The sequence below is a fragment of the Aptenodytes forsteri genome, unplaced genomic scaffold (genome assembly GCF_000699145.1).
Source record: "Aptenodytes forsteri isolate BGI_AS27 unplaced genomic scaffold, ASM69914v1 Scaffold181, whole genome shotgun sequence".
NCBI lineage: Eukaryota > Metazoa > Chordata > Aves > Sphenisciformes > Spheniscidae > Aptenodytes > Aptenodytes forsteri.
The window spans coordinates 1,552,642-1,571,495 of NW_008795702.1; the positions used below are offsets into that span (position 1 = coordinate 1,552,642).

At 39.8% G+C, this 18,854-nt stretch overlaps 1 protein-coding gene across 1 annotated transcript in view; it reads left to right on the plus strand.

The window, feature by feature from the left end:
* Window positions 1–18,854, plus strand: part of NR5A2 (nuclear receptor subfamily 5 group A member 2) — a 91,624-nt gene that overhangs the window by 51,765 nt on the left and 21,005 nt on the right. The window contains exon 5 of the mRNA XM_009283174.2: window positions 6,326–6,473. Within this exon, the coding sequence (XP_009281449.1) occupies window positions 6,326–6,473 (148 nt within the window). The remainder of the gene's footprint in view (window positions 1–6,325; window positions 6,474–18,854) is intronic.

The following is an 18,854-nucleotide window of genomic DNA, read 5'->3' on the forward strand; positions in this document are numbered from 1 at the left end:
AAATATATCTACTATAAATGAATCTATATATGATCAACTACAGGGCATAGAATTTTTCCAGTCCCCCCAATGTACTTTTTCTGAAACTAAGTTAGACAAAGTAAATGCAGTACTTTGGAGTCTTACTATTTGCATATTATAGCTAATTAGCAAGCACAATAACATCATCCTAGGGGAAAGGTCCACTGGCAACTTAATTCATTATCTTCTATTATTGTGTATCATGTTAAAATGACAAGGATCTTACGCTGTATAAGTCATCACAATTTTAATTAATATATCCAAACCTGATATAAGCTTACCTGCTGGTTTCGTCCATGCTGAGTCCTCCTCAATTTTTCTACATAGGTGCCTCTTCAAAGTGTTTTTCCATGTGCATTTTCTTAGAAACATAACACAAATACTGCTTTAAATGTTTTTAATGAAAGTATTAATTATATGAAAAGCTCAAAATGAGTTTAATAACCACTGTAGTTGCCACTGAAATATATATTTCAGGAAACAGTGGAAGAGTAATTATGGTTGTGATAGTAAATTAACTTGCTTGCTATACGCTGTGCTGAATGCATCCGTCTGAGAGAAAGGCTCATCCACCCACGTAGCCATACACCAGAGCCAACGCACAGGCTCTCAGCAGGGTCGGGACTTCAAAACCCAGGGCAGACCATTGCAGGCCACTCCCCAGGCTTTCAGCGCAGTTTGTAACGGAGGAGGGAGCGGCGGGGGAGCAGCCCCCCATCAGCAGCAGCCAGCTGTGCTGGCCGGGGTTGCACGGAGCGGGGCAGGAGGAGCGGGACGGTCCCGTCGCTGCACCTAGGCACCCACTGCCTCCTTTGCCTTTGTGCCCCAAACACACGGTCATCTAATTTATTAAATTAAATATGAAATCAATCTTTCACTAACCTGCACTACCTTAGCCTGCTAGAACATTTGTTCATTACGCAGGTACTGTATACAGCCACGGCAGGGGCACAATTCCTGTTCTGGCTGAAAGCAATGTCATTCAGCGATAGTCGGTACCTGGTAACAGCCATCAACAAGTAAAATCACTCTAATCCTATATTCTGGAGACTGTTGCAAGCTTGCTGAAGCATTGAAAATGGATGGTACAGTTCCACACAGCATTTCCACATGCCGTATGACCCCACTGTCATATCCTACAAATCAAACACAATTTAATTTTAGAAGAAGGAAGGAACCTGATTCCACCATTAAATGTTAGGCTCCGTTTTGTGGGCATAGAGGGGAGTCGATACCAGAGGCCACCACCTGACTCCACCAGAAAGTTTCAGTCTGAGCCCAGTGAAACCAGGGATTTGGCTTCAAGAATCATTCATTACCATGATAAATCATTTGCAAAACAAAAAAGCGCAAGTGCTCCCTGCATTTCTGGCCTTCAGCCTCACCATTTATTTAGCCCAGGGTATAGTTTCATGTTGTAAAAAACGTTTGTCTTTTGTTCTGCCTCGAACAATATCTCACTGTGTTAAATGAGACCTTCATGTGAGAAAAAACATGCAGAATTAGTCACTTCCATCTCTCTTACCTCTCTATCAGTTGAGAAGTTATTTGATAGCTGAATGTCTAAATGCTGCTGAACTCATGACGTATTGTTTTAAAGTAGAATTTTCATAAACATTCCACACTGGCCTAACTTGCTTTCGCTGACATTAAAGGGATTTGGACTTTTAAGTTACTCTCAACTGTATCAAGAAAAGGATTTAGAAAAAATACGTAGTATTGCCGTGTCTCTCTGCGGTCCCATTTCAGTTATGACCCTCTTACTAATACTATCAGCTTTTTTACTTCTTTTCCTTTGCTGCTAGTGCCTCTGTACTGCCCTGCCCTCTCGCAGAGCCTGCGGCCTCATCCGCCCAGCCCTTACCTCTGCAACGCAGGGAGCAGGGAAGGCCAGCACCCAACTAGGTGGTGACTCTAAGAGGTAGCCTTGAGAAATGCTGGGGAGGGAGGTGTGACACAAATGCTGCCTGTCCAAGGGACTTATGCACATTTTTCTACTTGGGGTTCCCAGCTGGAAGTTCCCTCCTAGAGAAGCACTAAGCAAATCCTTCCTCTCCAAACCAAGCCAAGGTCCCCCCCTTTCTGCCCAATACTCGTGATCAGAAGATATCCACAAGATGTGCCAGGTTTACCTGAAGAAACTTGCTATCTCTCACTTTCAGAAAGATGCCCCAGTTGCCAGGCTATAGCCTTATTTATTTCATGCATTCTTTGGACTGGAGATTTGACCCCAGATTTCCCATATCTTGGTCGCTACCAAATCCCACCTTGGCTATTTTTGCTGCCTTAGGTAGATGAAAACCACATAGTCCATAAATCTAAAAAGAGCTGTAGCGTGAGCTGGACGCAGAGTTACTTATCACTGTCATGACTTGGACAGTCCTGGCCATGCCTAAAGGCAGTGAGGACTTTAAGCACAAAGTTAGGTGGCAGCAGAGCAGAGGTTTTAAGTATCTAATTTTAGATTTAAGCACTTCAGTTAGCAAACAGTATACTACAGCACGGCCTGCAGTATAGCATACATAGGGATGTCCATGCTAACCTTAAACATGCCCGTTTAAGCACCAGAATGGCAAGAACAGGCAGCAGCGTAAATTATTCAGTGCTGTTCTGTCGGCAGTGCTTTGGTACCGAGCTAACCCAATTAAGCCTCTATCATTACTTCTTCATCATTACTACATTCATCATGCAAGATAGCACTGTGCACCGGTACATGAGGAATTCACGCCGCCATTTGTCTGTGCAGCTGTAACTTTATGCCCAACATTTTACTTCTGAACTAGGTAATGTGGAAGCTTCACCAAAGCTGCTGTTTTCAAAAATGCCAGTCAACATACCATCTTCAATGTCAAAATCAACTGTGAAATGTAATACTATTAATTGGGAAGCAAGAATAATTTATTTCAGTTGTGGATTTGATTTTACCAAATGAAATTAATGGTACAATATAAAGTAAATGCTAAGACTTCCATATGCAATTAAGCATTTTGCTCAAGGTCCAGGCTGTTTTATTCTTTGTCTTTTAAAAGCGTTTTTCATCATGAATTGGAAGGTAAAAGAATTAATACACCTTTTAGTATCAATTTCTTCGTACAGGACCAAGCAAGCAGGACAGCATGCTCTTTAATGTGACCGCTTTTTCAGAATAGACATTAACGGAGGCTTTTTCATGCACAGTTGATTTTGTATAAACTGATTGACACCTTTGGGGGTCGTCTTTCCACTGACTCATAATTTTGCTCACTCTTGAAAAAAGCCTTCTGCACACCCAGTATTCTCTAGTTAAAGCTGAAAATTCAACTCATCATATTTACACAATAAAAAAAAATCCATTCTGCGTTGTTTTTAATTGCAAATCCTACTCAAGGGACCAATTCTCCTGCTTAGGAGGCAGCCCTGTGCCTTCTACTAGAGAACCAACTGCAGTCAATTATGGTAATGAAATGTCAATAAATATAAAAATTTAATACAGCCTGCTCTTGGTGAGTGGCAGATGAGGACTTGCCTCCCAGACAAATTTGCTGGTGCTGCAAATACTAAATGCACCTGAAAGAGTAGCAGGTTGCCTGAGAGCTCTCCAGTAGAGGGATGGTGGGAGATCCAGGCATCTACTGGGTTTTTCCATTATGGCATAATCGCTGCACTAAGGCCACTGATATTCTTGACATCCAGACATCTTAACTTCTTATTTTGAAGCGAATAGCATATTTCCCCCCCAAACTGGAACCTCAGTGAGGGATTTTGAGCTTTTTCCCCCCTTGAAAATTACAAAAGGGAAATTAAGTTGTGAAAGTTGATATTTGTATGTGACCAGTTTCTCAATATGAAGTAGCTGAATCGTGTCACTATATTAAACTGCTGTTCGAGTAAAAAGTATTTGAGGTATGTTACTTTTTTTTACCTTATTATTTATATAAGTATATATACTTATATAAAAAGAAATATGTATATGTGTGTATATATATAGAGAGAGAAAAATAACAGATGAACTAGAAACTAGTTTATGAAAGATGGTTTGGCTGGGATTTCCAAAGACTAGATCCTAGTTTCGTCACAGATTTCTTTGGCCCCGAGTAAGCAATTTAATGTCACTACTTCAGTTTTCCCAGGTGTAAAAGAGAGCAATAAAACCTACCTCACAGGATACTTAAGCATAATCTGTTGACTTAAATGAAACATAAGCACAGCTTTAAATGCTTTATGGGGTTGGAGCAGTGTTATTCTTAACATCCATACAAAAAGTGTAACTTCATTTTTCCTGTACAGTTGCTTCAATCAATGTCTTGGGAGCACTAAGAGTACATATAAATAAAATGTCTCATTAAAAGTCAGTAACCTATTGATTATATTAAGGTCATCACTAGGAGAAGTCATTTTTAGTTCCTTTCAATCATCTATCTATCTTTCCTGGCTGAAATTTTGTCAGGTTTAAAGTCTTTCAGTTTTTTTCTTGCTTTACTGCTGTTTATACTTGAGCAAAATCAATGCAATAGTTTTAAAATCAAAAAAACATATTTCAAAAATGTATGTTCCGTACCAGTTATTTAAAAAACAGATTTTAAGGGATCAGTGCCTGGAGAAACAAAATTTTGCAGTATTGGTTTGTTTCCTCTGATGATACCTGGCCGTTCTTTATTAACTACTTCATCATGGGAGACCTTAAAGATGGGATTAGAGCACCGATAGCTTCAAACACATCATTAACCCAAAATGTGCACTTACCATTGTGCTTAGTCTTAGTTTAGAGCCAGACTTCACTTATGTGTGCTTACATGATGTATGGTTAGTAATTTCCCTGTTGTTATGGAGGCTCCTAAAAGAGAAAGCTTTTTTTAATATCAGAGCAGCCAGGCAAGAAAAGAATTTTTTCAAATGTGTCAATAACGTGTTTAGATCTCAGCCAGTTGGCCCGGAGCAGTTCGACACAGGAGCAAGCAACACACCTGGCCGTTTTCGTGGGACAGCGGCACTCGTAGGGGATATGTAACACACACTGATGAAAACAAGGCTGAGCTGCAGGCATTTCAGCTGAGGCAGTTGCTCAGATCACCCCGGTTCCCGATACACCAGCTGCACCCTGCTCCACGCTGCTGTCGCTGCGCTGGAGCTGCCCGGTCTCGCAGCCGCCAGCCCTGCCTCGGAGCCAGCTCACCCCGGCCCCAGCCCCTGCGCTTCACCTTCGCGTCACGGCAGTCCCGCAGGCTGAGTGCCCGAGCGCTTCTCCGCTGGTCACCATCCCATGACAAAGCCTGCACGTCTTCAGAGTGGCAGAGGCTGGTACGGCCATCTGCATGGAAACGCCCCCGTAATGGGACCGGCGTTAGCCAGAAAAGTTTCAGCGTGCAAGCAGCGGGGAGGTTGCCCGAGATTCAAGGATCGCCCAGGGGTGTGTCAGCTATGACAGGCTTTAAGTTTACTTTGCTTGTGACTATTACCTTTTTTAATATGGTCTGTTAATTCTAGCTTTCTGTTGGATCTCTATATACAAGCGCTACTTGGGAAAGCTCATAGACAGGTCAGCCTCCCCCGAGAACAAATGGGCACCACAGCAAGGGCAGCAGACCCCCGGAGCAGTCCTGCTTTTTTCTCTGCCCCGGGGAAAGTAATTTCGTGCCCTGCGGTTGCTGCTCGGGACAATGCAAGTGCAGCTGGCCTGTGTCACGCACCTGCCTGCTCCTCCTTCGCTCGCAGGGGAGGACTCGCCAGAACAAGCCCGTTGGAACCAACTCCAACAAATACCAGGATTTTGTGTAGCTAAGGAGAACAGAAACCACCCGCACAATACCTCTGTTTCCTGTGGGAATACACCGACATTTCTGGGCTTGAATAGATGTTTCTGGCCAAGTTATGGACACTGGAGCGTTTCCCATGAGTACCGTTATGTCCCTCCGGACTAATACACCCAGCATAGGTGCAAAGCTCACTTCATCAGTCTTTCTGTGCAGGATCACACAATTACAGTGAGAAAAAAAGACACCAAATGAATAGAACAAACTGATAGGGGGACAGCTACCAATGCCATAAGCAGTTGTCATATATAAAGCTTCTAAAAAAAGCTAATACAGACAAACCAGCATTCACGCTGACGTGACATACCATTAAGATATATAGTTTAATAATATTTTCACTGTATACCATTTCCTGAAATAGGTTTGTATATAAAATCATCTTGACTTGATAACATCATTAAATTGAGAGTGATTCTTTTATCCAGGAGTATCCCGGTTGTATGTGATTGCTTGAAACGTTCTAAAGCGGTTCTGCAGGTGTGACAACCAGACAGAAGTACAATTCTCTTTTACAGGTGGATTATTCCGTAATAGCATCCCAAGCTGGAGCCACCCTCAACAATCTTATGAGCCATGCACAAGAACTGGTAGCAAAGCTTCGTTCCCTGCAGTTTGATCTACGAGAATTTGTGTGTCTCAAATTCCTGGTGCTGTTTAGTTTAGGTAGGTACACTCTACTCTTCACACCTTACTTAATAGTGCTGTTATTTTTTTCTAAAAAAATATTTTGCTTTGCTTAATGTTTTCCTGAAAAACACGATTTTGAAATATATTTAATGAGGTTCACAGTAATCTGAGGACTATCTTTTAATTACCACTTGCAGGAAAATTACATGTAAGGATTAAAAGTGGGTTTCTGTGGAAATTACACCTAAGGCCTATGGAATTTAATAAAGTATTACAAGTTTTCTGTATTTCTGTATGTGATTTCTGAATATTGTAGAACAAGGATAAAATTCTATTAGAAATTCTAGAGAGCAGCGGAAAATACAGATTGCCATGTTTTTCTATGGGATCGAATATAGTTATGTAAAGCAGATGGAGTGGGGATATGGTTGAAATATCCCTCTTTTTCAAAGGCATCTGTGGTAAGTATAAACAATCTTCTTTGCATATGATGGCTGTCACATCGTAATCCATAAATCAGGAATGTATCTCATAGTTTTTAAAGAGTGAAAGGAACTCTTAAAGTGCAAATTAACGATAATAGCTTTATGACAGATCTGGCTAGGAAATAACCTTTAAAGAGAAGATTGTTTTGTACGAGTGGAGAGGACACAGAATGGGAAAGACACCTATGCAAGACAAATTAGTTAAACCAGTGCCCTCCAATGAATCAGTCAAGAAAAATCACCGGTGCCAGGAATAAAAAAAGGCTTAGGGAGATGGATTCCTATTGACTTCATAGGAACAGATTTTTCAGGCTTGCACTTTGTTGACTTAATAAAGCTGGTCTAAATAAACTTTGGCCAAGTGAATTTTTATTTACTGGCAGACAGTTGAAAGGAGAGACTTAAAAACATAAACAAGGTCAGATCCAGCCATACCTCCATAGCCAAAACTCCCGGTTTACTCAAAAGGTATTTTGTCTACAAAGAGAGTGAACAGTTGAGCCAAGCACAACAATGAGAGAAACATCAGCAGTGGTGACATTTAGTAATGTTTTTCTTTAATTTTCAGTTTTTTAAAAAAAAAATATTCTGTAAAGGAATAAAATTCTGCAAATAAATTATTATAATACAATTGCAATTATACTAAAAGGAACAGTTTTGGTTACACTGTAAAGCGCCAATTACTGTCTTAAATATATCCCTCCATGTGGTGTTTATAGAATTTGAACCTGCTTTGGAAAATTTTAGATGAAGCTCGCTAACTACAGGGAGCATAAAAGATCAATACTTCAGAGGTATAGGACACAGAACGTAGGAAAAAATAAGAATAATTTTAAAAATTAGAATGATGCTAACAGAATCGACTGTTATAAAGTTTGTACATTCTGAATCCTAGGAGGAGATGATGGATTTACCTGGTAACTATTAACATTTTGTATTCAGGGCTTCGTCACTTTCCACGTCTTAGATTCAGAGAAGGAAAAGCAAGCCATCTGTTGCAGAAATTATGTTTTATGAATTAATCTAATGAATAACAAGAATTCAGATTTCCCAATTCCTAATAAGTAGGTTTTTCAGTCATTATACAGTGGCACAGAAACGTCTAAAGAGCCTGTAGCTTTCCTCTGATCAAATATTTAGAGAATTCATCTCAGTTCAGTGATATTTTAAATTAGCTGAATAAGCAAAGTGCATTTGGAAAATTCTCACATTTAGGTGGCCTTTTTGTTTGATCGCTTTCATCGCCTCTTCAAGTATTTTGCATTGATTTAGGAATCATTCTTACACCTCTAGCTCTTCTAATTCTGCCAGGAAATGTGCTCAACTTCTGAAGCAGCTGGGCAGGAGTACCTTGCAAGCTTGTACCGAGCCAGGTTATCCAGTTTTTCTCTCATTTATGCTACTATAAAAAGTGCCAATTCTGCTGCTAATTGGAGCCTTGTAGTCACATCACTTGCATATAAAAGTGAGGTAGCTAAGGACGGTTCAACACCTTTGAAACCGATTAGTTCATTATTTAGCATACTGCATAATTCAATTTGCTGATAGTCAAAGCTAGATGTTATCCTGCAAAGAGTTAAATGCACAGAGTAAAATGTAAAGACATTACCACTTGACCCACAGGAGTGAGGCAAATATTTAATGAGAATGATGACAAAACTGAAATGAAAAACACAGACACCCTTTCCAGCTACGTACTTACGTTTGTGCCCAAAAGTATGAATGAATTGTCTGGCTGAAGTTAGTAAGACGCCTCTGACGTCTACTAAAAGTGAGTCAGGTTTTTGAAGACATTGAAGTGCCTAACAACGCTGGTGGGCATTCTGCAGGGCTGTCAAAACGAGCTAAGCATCAAATTCTACATAAATAACTGGGAGCAATTGTTGCACCTAAGTATCTAGGTGCATTTGACACATATCTACATCTCTTAGGCATCTCAACAGAAAACTGGTCTTAATGCCAAAGATATATCACTTAATCAAAAAAATATTTCAAAAACCTCAGCTGGGTCCTGTTGAAAATCTGGTCCTGTAATGTTTAATGGAATAAAAAGTGCTTCAAGACATACCAGCCTTTTTACATTTCTAAGGATGTTCACGCCACAGTGTTAACCCGACCAATAAAACCTTATGCTATTATTCTTTAGTATAGTGCTTGGTTGAAAAATAAATGTCTAATATAAAGCCTCTCAAAGGCAACACAAAGTCAATAATCCACAGAACTAATTTATTGAGAAGAAGCTGTTTGTTTTTTATAACCATGCAGATAGGAGGCTGCCTTGTAAAGCTGTTTGTTATTCACGGCTGTACCGTATTGTCTCTCTCTTCACAAATAAGTAGGTTCAGTCATTATACAGTGGCACAGAAACGTCTAAAGAGCCTGTAGCTTTCCTCTGATCAAATATTTAGAGAATTCATCTCAGTTCAGTGATATTTTAAATTAGCTGAATAAGCAAAGTGCATTTGGAAAATTCTCACATTTAGGTGGCCTTTTTGTTTGATCGCTTTCATCGCCTCTTCAAGTATTTTGCATTGATTTAGGAATCATTCTTACACCTCTAGCTCTTCTAATTCTGCCAGGAAATGTGCTCAACTTCTGAAGCAGCTGGGCAGGAGTACCTTGCAAGCTTGTACCGAGCCAGGTTATCCAGTTTTTCTCTCATTTATGCTACTATAAAAAGTGCCAATTCTGCTGCTAATTGGAGCCTTGTAGTCACATCACTTGCATATAAAAGTGAGGTAGCTAAGGACGGTTCAACACCTTTGAAACCGATTAGTTCATTATTTAGCATACTGCATAATTCAATTTGCTGATAGTCAAAGCTAGATGTTATCCTGCAAAGAGTTAAATGCACAGAGTAAAATGTAAAGACATTACCACTTGACCCACAGGAGTGAGGCAAATATTTAATGAGAATGATGACAAAACTGAAATGAAAAACACAGACACCCTTTCCAGCTAAGTACTTACGTTTGTGCCCAAAAGTATGAATGAATTGTCTGGCTGAAGTTAGTAAGACGCCTCTGACGTCTACTAAAAGTGAGTCAGGTTTTTGAAGACATTGAAGTGCCTAACAACGCTGGTGGGCATTCTGCAGGGCTGTCAAAACGAGCTAAGCATCAAATTCTACATAAATAACTGGGAGCAATTGTTGCACCTAAGTATCTAGGTGCATTTGACACATATCTACATCTCTTAGGCATCTCAACAGAAAACTGGTCTTAATGCCAAAGATATATCACTTAATCAAAAAAATATTTCAAAAACCTCAGCTGGGTCCTGTTGAAAATCTGGTCCTGTAATGTTTAATGGAATAAAAAGTGCTTCAAGACATACCAGCCTTTTTACATTTCTAAGGATGTTCACGCCACAGTGTTAACCCGACCAATAAAACCTTATGCTATTATTCTTTAGTATAGTGCTTGGTTGAAAAATAAATGTCTAATATAAAGCCTCTCAAAGGCAACACAAAGTCAATAATCCACAGAACTAATTTATTGAGAAGAAGCTGTTTGTTTTTTATAACCATGCAGATAGGAGGCTGCCTTGTAAAGCTGTTTGTTATTCACGGCTGTACCGTATTGTCTCTCTCTTCACAAGATGGCAATCTCCTTCAGGGCAAAGAACTTTGTCTCTGCCTTTTTTCCTAACATTTCAGAAGTGATTATCTTAGTAAACTAACAGTAAAATAATGTTCAAAACCCAAAGCACTTACAATAATTTTTCAAAACACAATTAAATCATATCAGTTTTTCTTGCTAGATTTTAAATGAGAGAGGTAATTGTTTGTTATCTACTCGTCAAAGGTTCCAAAGGGTTTATACAGGAAAATGCTTTTGATTGATGGCAGCATTAAAGAAGATGCTGTTAAAGCTTAGACAGATGCATATTTATTGTAGCCTTTGTGGCTAGCGGTGCACAACTCTTCCTGCAGTCAAACTGCACATTCCCACCCCAGTGAGCGATACACCCCGGCACGGGAGCTCAGTTCCTTCCTCCAGTGGGCCATCACCTAGTCTGCCTGGGCCCGTCTGGCCAACACTGCCACGTACATAACAATACAGTGACTCAGTGATTAGTCAATAAGCCAGAAGAGTTTGGTAACTAGTTTCTTAACTGTGACACCTCTTTAGTTTTGTTCTATATAGTATTAATATATGTAGAGTTAGGTATCTTCTGAATTCCCTCCATCAGTTATAAAAAGCGAGTGCCTTTACAGCTAGGTAGTTCTCACCTCTCTGTAGGTAAAAGTCTCCTTTCATCTCCATGGATCTTCATACTTCAGTGATTGTCTGCCTGCCCTCGGTGGTTCCTCATGCCATCCTTCAGTCCAATCACTGCCAATCTCTGGAGAGGAGCAAGTCCATCACACCCGGACTATTGTTCTCAGAAGATAACCAGTTCAGCTGAATCAGTCCTTTAGCTCTTGTGCTCCCACAGGTTAAAAAGTCAGAGCACAAATGAGTCCTTACAACCGGCATAATCATCACAGTCACACTGGACATTACCGTCTTGTGCGTGGTTCGGACTCGGCTGTATTTTAGATTAACAAGAGCCTTGACTCATAAGGACATTAAACCACCAGCAGAGACCCCTTCCTTCACAGCTTCGCTGCACCATCAGTGGTCAGTCAATTACTCCGTCAAGACATTAGAAGTTTGGACTAAATTTAAATTCCATCACATTACTCTGATCCACTTACACAATCTATGGATCTACTACACTAGTCCGTCAGGGTTCCCTTAAAGAATCACAGTCTTTCTGTGAGTCGGTCCTCTGTGGCAATTCCCTCGCTGCGTACCTCCTCACTACACATAAACAAACGTATGTCGCTTTTCTCTCTCACTGCACACCAGAACAGCATTACACAAACCAACCAGTCTAATTGACAACTGTGATCGCAGTAAAGCGAATGGAAACAGGTCTTGTGATCAAGATCGCCCTTCACAGTTTTGGTTGTGTAGCCTGGTATAACTGCTAAGCCGTCTTCTAGTCACTTCTTCCCCTACTTGATCTCTGATGGACATGTCTGAATTCTGTACCAACATCTGTCTTTGCTGCAAATGATACACTAGATGCTGATTGAATGTTTTATTTGAAGATGAGCTGGATTTCTGAAGCCAAAGTATTTTATTGCAAAGGAGCAATCCATCTACCAGCTTGATTTATTTGAAAGAAGTTTTCTGTTTAGGTGGCCTAGAAATAGCAATTTCTGTTATCAATCTCCATTTCAATTATCTTGAGGTATTAGCTTGCTTTGAAGTAAATCAGGACACCAGTTCTGATAGCAATTATCCTTACCAACCTTTCTTTCACTGAGGTTTACATCGTATTTGCAACCCCCAAAACATGCCTGTTTTGTGGGGGCATCATTCCTGTGTTTTCACATGTAGAGGTATTCTCCCCTTAATTCCAACTAAGGGAGTGAAGATAATCAACATCCCAAACCACAGTTTAACTCAGTCATATCAGCCAATTTTTTTTTTCCATAATCTGAAGATATGCGGTTAAAAAATTCAGTAGCTCAAGAGACATGCAAACCCGGATTTTCTTGACTACTTAGTTGCATTTGACAGGTTTCTTTCAAGCAAAAAGAACCAAGACAGAGCCATGAGAATTCAGCAATTGTAATCACACTGTTGATGGAAAGTTAGTGACCAGGCACGTGTTGCAAAACTGGGAAAGAAAGAAAGAAAGAAATCTTTGACAGATCTGAGTATTAAACCTACTTTTAACCCTACTTCTGCAGGTTTTATTCTTTACGAACTCATGTCCAAAATGAGTTTACCACTAAATGAGAATAAAAATATCTGGCTTTCCCAAAGCTAGCCAAATTGAGGATAATGCAATTTCTTTACCCTAATCCCAGAGTAATAATACACCTAATTATTCTATAGCATATAACCAGTATAGCCCACAGTACACTTTCTCAAGAAGTAGGCCTAAAAATAAATACAAATTGTTTCTTTGTCTTTAATAATTGCTGCTTTGAATCAAGATACACTACAGCTAGAAAAAGCAAATGTGTCAGTTTATCAGCCTCTTCGAATTTTCATTGCCAAATTTGACATTAGTTTGGAAACTCCTTTCTTTGTCATAAATCAGAATTAGATATTAAAAAAAAACCAACACCACCCCACGTGCTGTTGAATTCTCTAATTCTGGGGCTGAAATAGGTTGGCATGCTCCACTGGGGTGAAATTTTGGCCTCACTAAAGCCAAAGAGAATTTTGCACTGTTTTTACTGGAGCCAACATTTGTCTCACTGTTTCTTTGATTTGCTTCCTATCACAGAATAAAGTTCAGATCAATTTTTCAGCAATTAAATTTGCTAAATGACTAAATTTAAACGATGTTTGAAGAACCAGATGAGTGTCTTACATGGGATACTTTCTGTCATCTTCTGACACAAGGGATCTCTTCATTTTACCATCCGGTAGCTTCACAGGCTGTTCACTTAACCTGAAATCAGCCGTTGTTCTCTCTTTACCAAAACTTCCCATTTGTCCTGCTAGTTTTTATTATCTGAACTCAGCAAGGATGATTTGTCAAACCTCCCATCAGAGCAGTTTGTAAAGTGAAATGCCAATAGGAAGAAAGTTAGACATCATTTGACCCATGTCCAGGCACTCGTCTGCCTGTGGAGCTAAATGCTAGACTAGGCAGCAGCTGACTGGTACTGCTCCCTTATCATTGTCAGGACACAGATAAATACTTCACTTAAGAAATGAAGGCTTTATCAATGGACAAATAATTGCAGAGCCACTATTGATCGCACATCTCACTTAACATGAGACAAGAGGGTCCTGTAGAAATGGTAAACATTTAATTGCTGTGGATGGCAAACAACGGACTCTTGCTTAAACAAAAACAAACAAAACAAACAAAAAAAGAACTCGGTTTTCAAACAAACCACAGCCTTACTTAAGGGTTCAGCAGAAATCCAGCCGGATCTGCAACGCTCCATTCCCGTTTCTGTTGAATAAGAGGAATATTAACAAATTAATCTTTCCTTGCTTTTAGTCTCCCTAAAATGTCAGAGCTGAGATGGGAGGAGGTATTGGAGGTACTGGGCTCCACCATTTGCACTTTGGAAAAGAAATCTGCCTGTAAGGTCTTCATTGCAGATGAAACAGGCTGAAATGAAGCATTTTCGAGGCAGACTCTACCCTCACCGCCCACAGGACTAGAAGGAGCTTCCTGCAAACATGCAGCCAAGGCGCCGCAGCACAAAGCCTGCCTGTGCTCCATTTCACCTGATTCCAGTAACTCACATCAATGCAGTTATGAAACACTCTAGAGCTGAAAAAAAAATCAATCTTAAATTAGCTATTGCACTTTTTAATTTACTTTATGTAACATCATTGGTCTATCAGATTTACAGACTAGCCAGAATCGTGCCTCAGTAGCTTCTGATGCAATCTAAATATACAGAAAAGATAAGAAAAAACGCAGCAGCAAACAATGATGAAACACGGGGCTGTACATATTTTCACTTTCACAGTTTTTGCTGAGGGTTTATACATATCATGTATGCAGATAGGAAAATAAGTGTATAAGCATCAGCTGGAAGTAATATAACAAGGAATATTGATTAAATTTTGGTAGTATTTATGATGCTTAAGGGCACACAAACAAAAAGAATAGGGGAATTAAATGAAGGAATTAGTGAGGCAGGAGGTTTTATCAGACCAAAAGGAAAACACGAAACAAGACCGGAAAATTCGACAAGAACCAATTCACGCAGGATTATAGACACCTAAGTGTAATACAGACATAAAGGCATAACCTAGCAAATTTTGGCATGTAGATCTTTATTGCAGCCTTAATAATAACAACTTTGTAATTTCAACAAATACTGATCTGCCTTTTACACTCTTTATTTAAAAAGACTGCACTAGCTCTTCAAAGCACAGTCCACTAAACATGGGAACTTACTAAGAACAAGAATTAGCCAAAAAGCTTCTTCCTCCCATCATTCTGATATTTTAGTATCAGAATGAAACTAATTAAACTACCAGGTAACTGGCTCAAAACACAAGAGTTCATTCTTGAACACAGCATATTATCCAGCTCTGGCACTCCTTGCTCCAAGAGGTAGAGGATGCTGAAATTTTTTGTGGTTACCAAAGTCACCTAGAGAACTTAACAGAAGAAAAATCCATTGAAAGCTATGAAATACAAAAAACACTACTTCTGGCTGTTGCTAAGCTCCAGCTGCTGGAGCCTGAGCGACTGCTCCCAGGCAGTATCGCTCCATGCTTTGTTTCTTCTTACACTGTTCCCTAGGGCATCTGCTCCTGGTCACTGTCAAAGATGGGACAGTGGTCTAGATGATCCAGAGTGCCAGCACGGCCATTCTCATGCTCTCTTTGGGTAGGTGTGAGCTGTTTGTAGTTTTCAGGGACTCTGTTCTCCTTCCTGTAAAATGGGCCCGGTAGTTCTTTGGCAGGATACCAAGAAGGTCCCAGATAACACTACTCTGTCTTCACAAAGCACCTTCAGCCCCAGGATCTGAAGTAGGTGCTGTGAATTTGAAGAGAAAAGTGTTGCATAAGAGTCTTCCTTGGCAAGCCAATGCAAGCCGGTAAGGGAGCACTTATCCAGGGACGGACCTGTCATCACAAATGTGTTCACTTCTTACTCACGGTGACAAACAGTACTTAGGGTTTAATGCAGTCGTCTTCAAAATGGTCACCATGGCCGTTTTTATTTTTGGTAGTTTGTAAATATACAAGTACTTTTACACCTGTTTTTTTTATATTTGTGTTATTTATAATATACATTTATATCTAGGCTGTTATTATGAGGTGGTTTTATTAAATCCGTTGGCAGTTTTCTTACATTCATCCATTCTGTTACCCAAGTGTACTCATAAGATTGCACCTGGTAAACACCAGTAAGCGACCCGCCGGGGGGTCCTGTAGGATTAGCATTCAGCCAGGGCTTTCAGGCTTCCCCACATTATGTTTGAATTTAGAAAAATATTTACTGCCCACTTGTCAAATTCAGGCTCTTATCTCAACCCTAATGTCTAACTACATAAGCAGCGGAGGATACTACTGGCAAAGAAACATTTCCTAAACTTTATGTAATCATTTGGAATTCAGGAAGGATCGATTAGTATTCAGGAGATGTGACTGCTCAATATTTATACCATAGAGACTTGGCAGAAGCAAATAATGGTACATAAAGCTGATGCTTGTCTTAATTAAATGCAGTATATATAAGTGTTGGGGATTTTTTTTTCTTAGTGAAGAGAGCAGTTTAGCAATGACCAGATATAACTCATTCCGAAGTTCAGAGTTTAAAACTAATCAATATGTATTTATAACAAGCGAGGGACTGAATATAATTTATTATCAGCTGACTAACAGATAAAAACAAGGTTTGTTTAAGTACGTTTTTCCACATACTAATTTCTGACAAAATATTTGCCCCCTTTGATTCTTGATTATTTTTTGCTGTACTAACAGTATTTCAAGTAGACTTTTTGAGACGAATGTCTCATCTGCAGATAGGCTGGGAATGAAACCAGAGAATGTAGAATGAGACATCTAGCTAGGATGATACTTTCACTGTGACAAACTTATTAATAGCAACATTTCCTAATTTTATGATTAGGAATCCTTAATGGCAGGGGATATTTTAAAATGCTCCTTTAAAGTATACAATCTACATATGAGATGATGAACAGGTGTTGACTAGCAGACGATGCATGGATGACAGGCACAATTCCAGCACACCTACAGCCCAGGCTTGTCTCAAATGTCACAGCAAAAAGTTTTGAGAGGGACTATGAAGAAGGTGGATAAAGAGATCTGGCATATTAAGCATGAGAGTCAGAGCGGAGAAAGCAGAAAAGTACTTGGTCTGGAAAGGTGGCGAGTAGGAAATGGAGACGGCGTTGCGGGCAAGCCAGAGGCAGGAGATGACCTCTTGACACTGAATGACTGATGATAGGTAAGGAAGGAACAGCTACAAGACCTTGAAAGTGAACACAGTTTATGTCTGATGTAGCAGGGAAAAGGGAAGATGCAAAAAGGTAGGGAAGCAATGCGCTCGGAAGGGTATCTTGGCAGCACCGTTTGCCAAGGCCAAAGGAAGAAATGCTGTGGTAATTGAGGTGTAATGTGATGAGGCAACCTGGTATTTGTTAAAAGTTTAATCTAATAAACAATGGCTCTTGTGCACATCCCATGGAAGTCAATGAGAACACATTTGCAGGATTAGCTATGTAATATTAGTTTGGGATTAATTATATTAGAAATAGACAAATTTAAAGGTGAAGATCACTGTCTTTTGGAAGACCTCATCTCTGGGTATAATGGAGGCTCTGTTTCTTGAAATCCGAAATCAAGGTGACCGCTTCTCTAAATTACGATGATACAGCTCAATCAAAAGTTACAGACTTGATGTCCAACTGCTGGATGGAGATCTATGGCTTGCATTGAGCAGAAGGCTGAAGGAGGTAACGATGATGATTATAGAATCATAGAATAGTTTGGGTTGGAAGGGCCCTCTCAAGGTCATCTAGCCCACCCCCCCTGCCACGGGCAGGGACATCTTAAACTAGATCAGGTTGCTCAGAGCCCCGTCCAACCTGACCTGGAATGATTCCAGGGATGATGTCTTCCTTATATCTAGTCTAAATCTACCCCCCTTTAGTTTAAAGCCATTCCCCCTTGTCCTGCCGCAACAGGCCCTGCTAAAAAGCCTGCCACCATCTTTTTTATAAGCCCCCTTTAAGTACTGATAAGCTGCAATACTGGTCCTTTATTGTCCCCAAATCAGTGAGAGTAAATTTCATAGGCAAGAAGTTTAAATTTATCACAAGTCTCCTAATTTCACAGTTTTTACAAACTTTTCTCCATTTGCCCAGTTTGAATTTGATAACTTCTAATGTGAGCAGTTGTCAGCAATCTTATGTAGTCCCTCGCTGCTGCATGTCCCACATTGCCTTGGAAACTAGGGATAAAGAGATGATGAGGGCCAGGAGAACAGTTAAATAGCCAGTCTTCTCCTGGAACACCTAACTCTTCTCTGGGTCTCAAGCAAAGCAGCCAGGCTACTCCACTCTGCCGCTAGAAGAGCTATCCCACTCTTCTGCTTTAATCCTCTGGGAAAGTAAAGCAAATGAATATGGACAAAACCCCATTTCAGAATCATCTCATGAGGGACGTTCTGTCATGGAGCCAGCATTGCGCAACGGAGAAATCAACCTTCGCCTCTAATTCTGCTTCTGACTCCATTACTGACTATGGAGTTCTGAAGTCTCTTAAACAATATCTCAACTACCCTATCTGGTAAATGAAAACAATAGTTATTGATCTTTGTAAATAGTGGTGAAATCCAGAGTATTAAAGATATTGTGTAGGGTACAACCAAATTGAAACAACGTTGTATGAAATAACTACAGATACTGTAACAAAGACCATTGTTAAAAGGAACCTGATTTAAAATAAATTGAATAGATTTTGAGAAAATTTTATCCTTTCCTTTATAAATTACTCAACATGAAAGTAGCTCCTTGCTGTATTTTCATATTAGGGTCTAAAAGTTTGCAAAAAATTTTGAAACCTCATCTTTTGAGAGACTATTTTTAGAAGTGAATTTTAGCATTTTAGCACATGCAGGACAAAGTGGATTTTCTTTTGTCCTGTTCTTTTATTTCTCTGCTTTTTCTGATTTCTTTATAGAGAAACAAAAGCAAAGACATACTCCCTTCACTTTATCTGTCAAAACCCATAGCAAAGCCAAACAATTAAAAATCAGTCCTTAAATTTCTTATAGATGCTAAATGATGGTGTACGGAGTGACGACTTTGATAAACAACCATTTGCTCCTGAGAACACTTTTTCAGTCAGCCAACAGGTTTTAGTCCAGCTTCCCACGCAGGTCCCACACATCGTGCAGGCAGTATGAAAGAAAC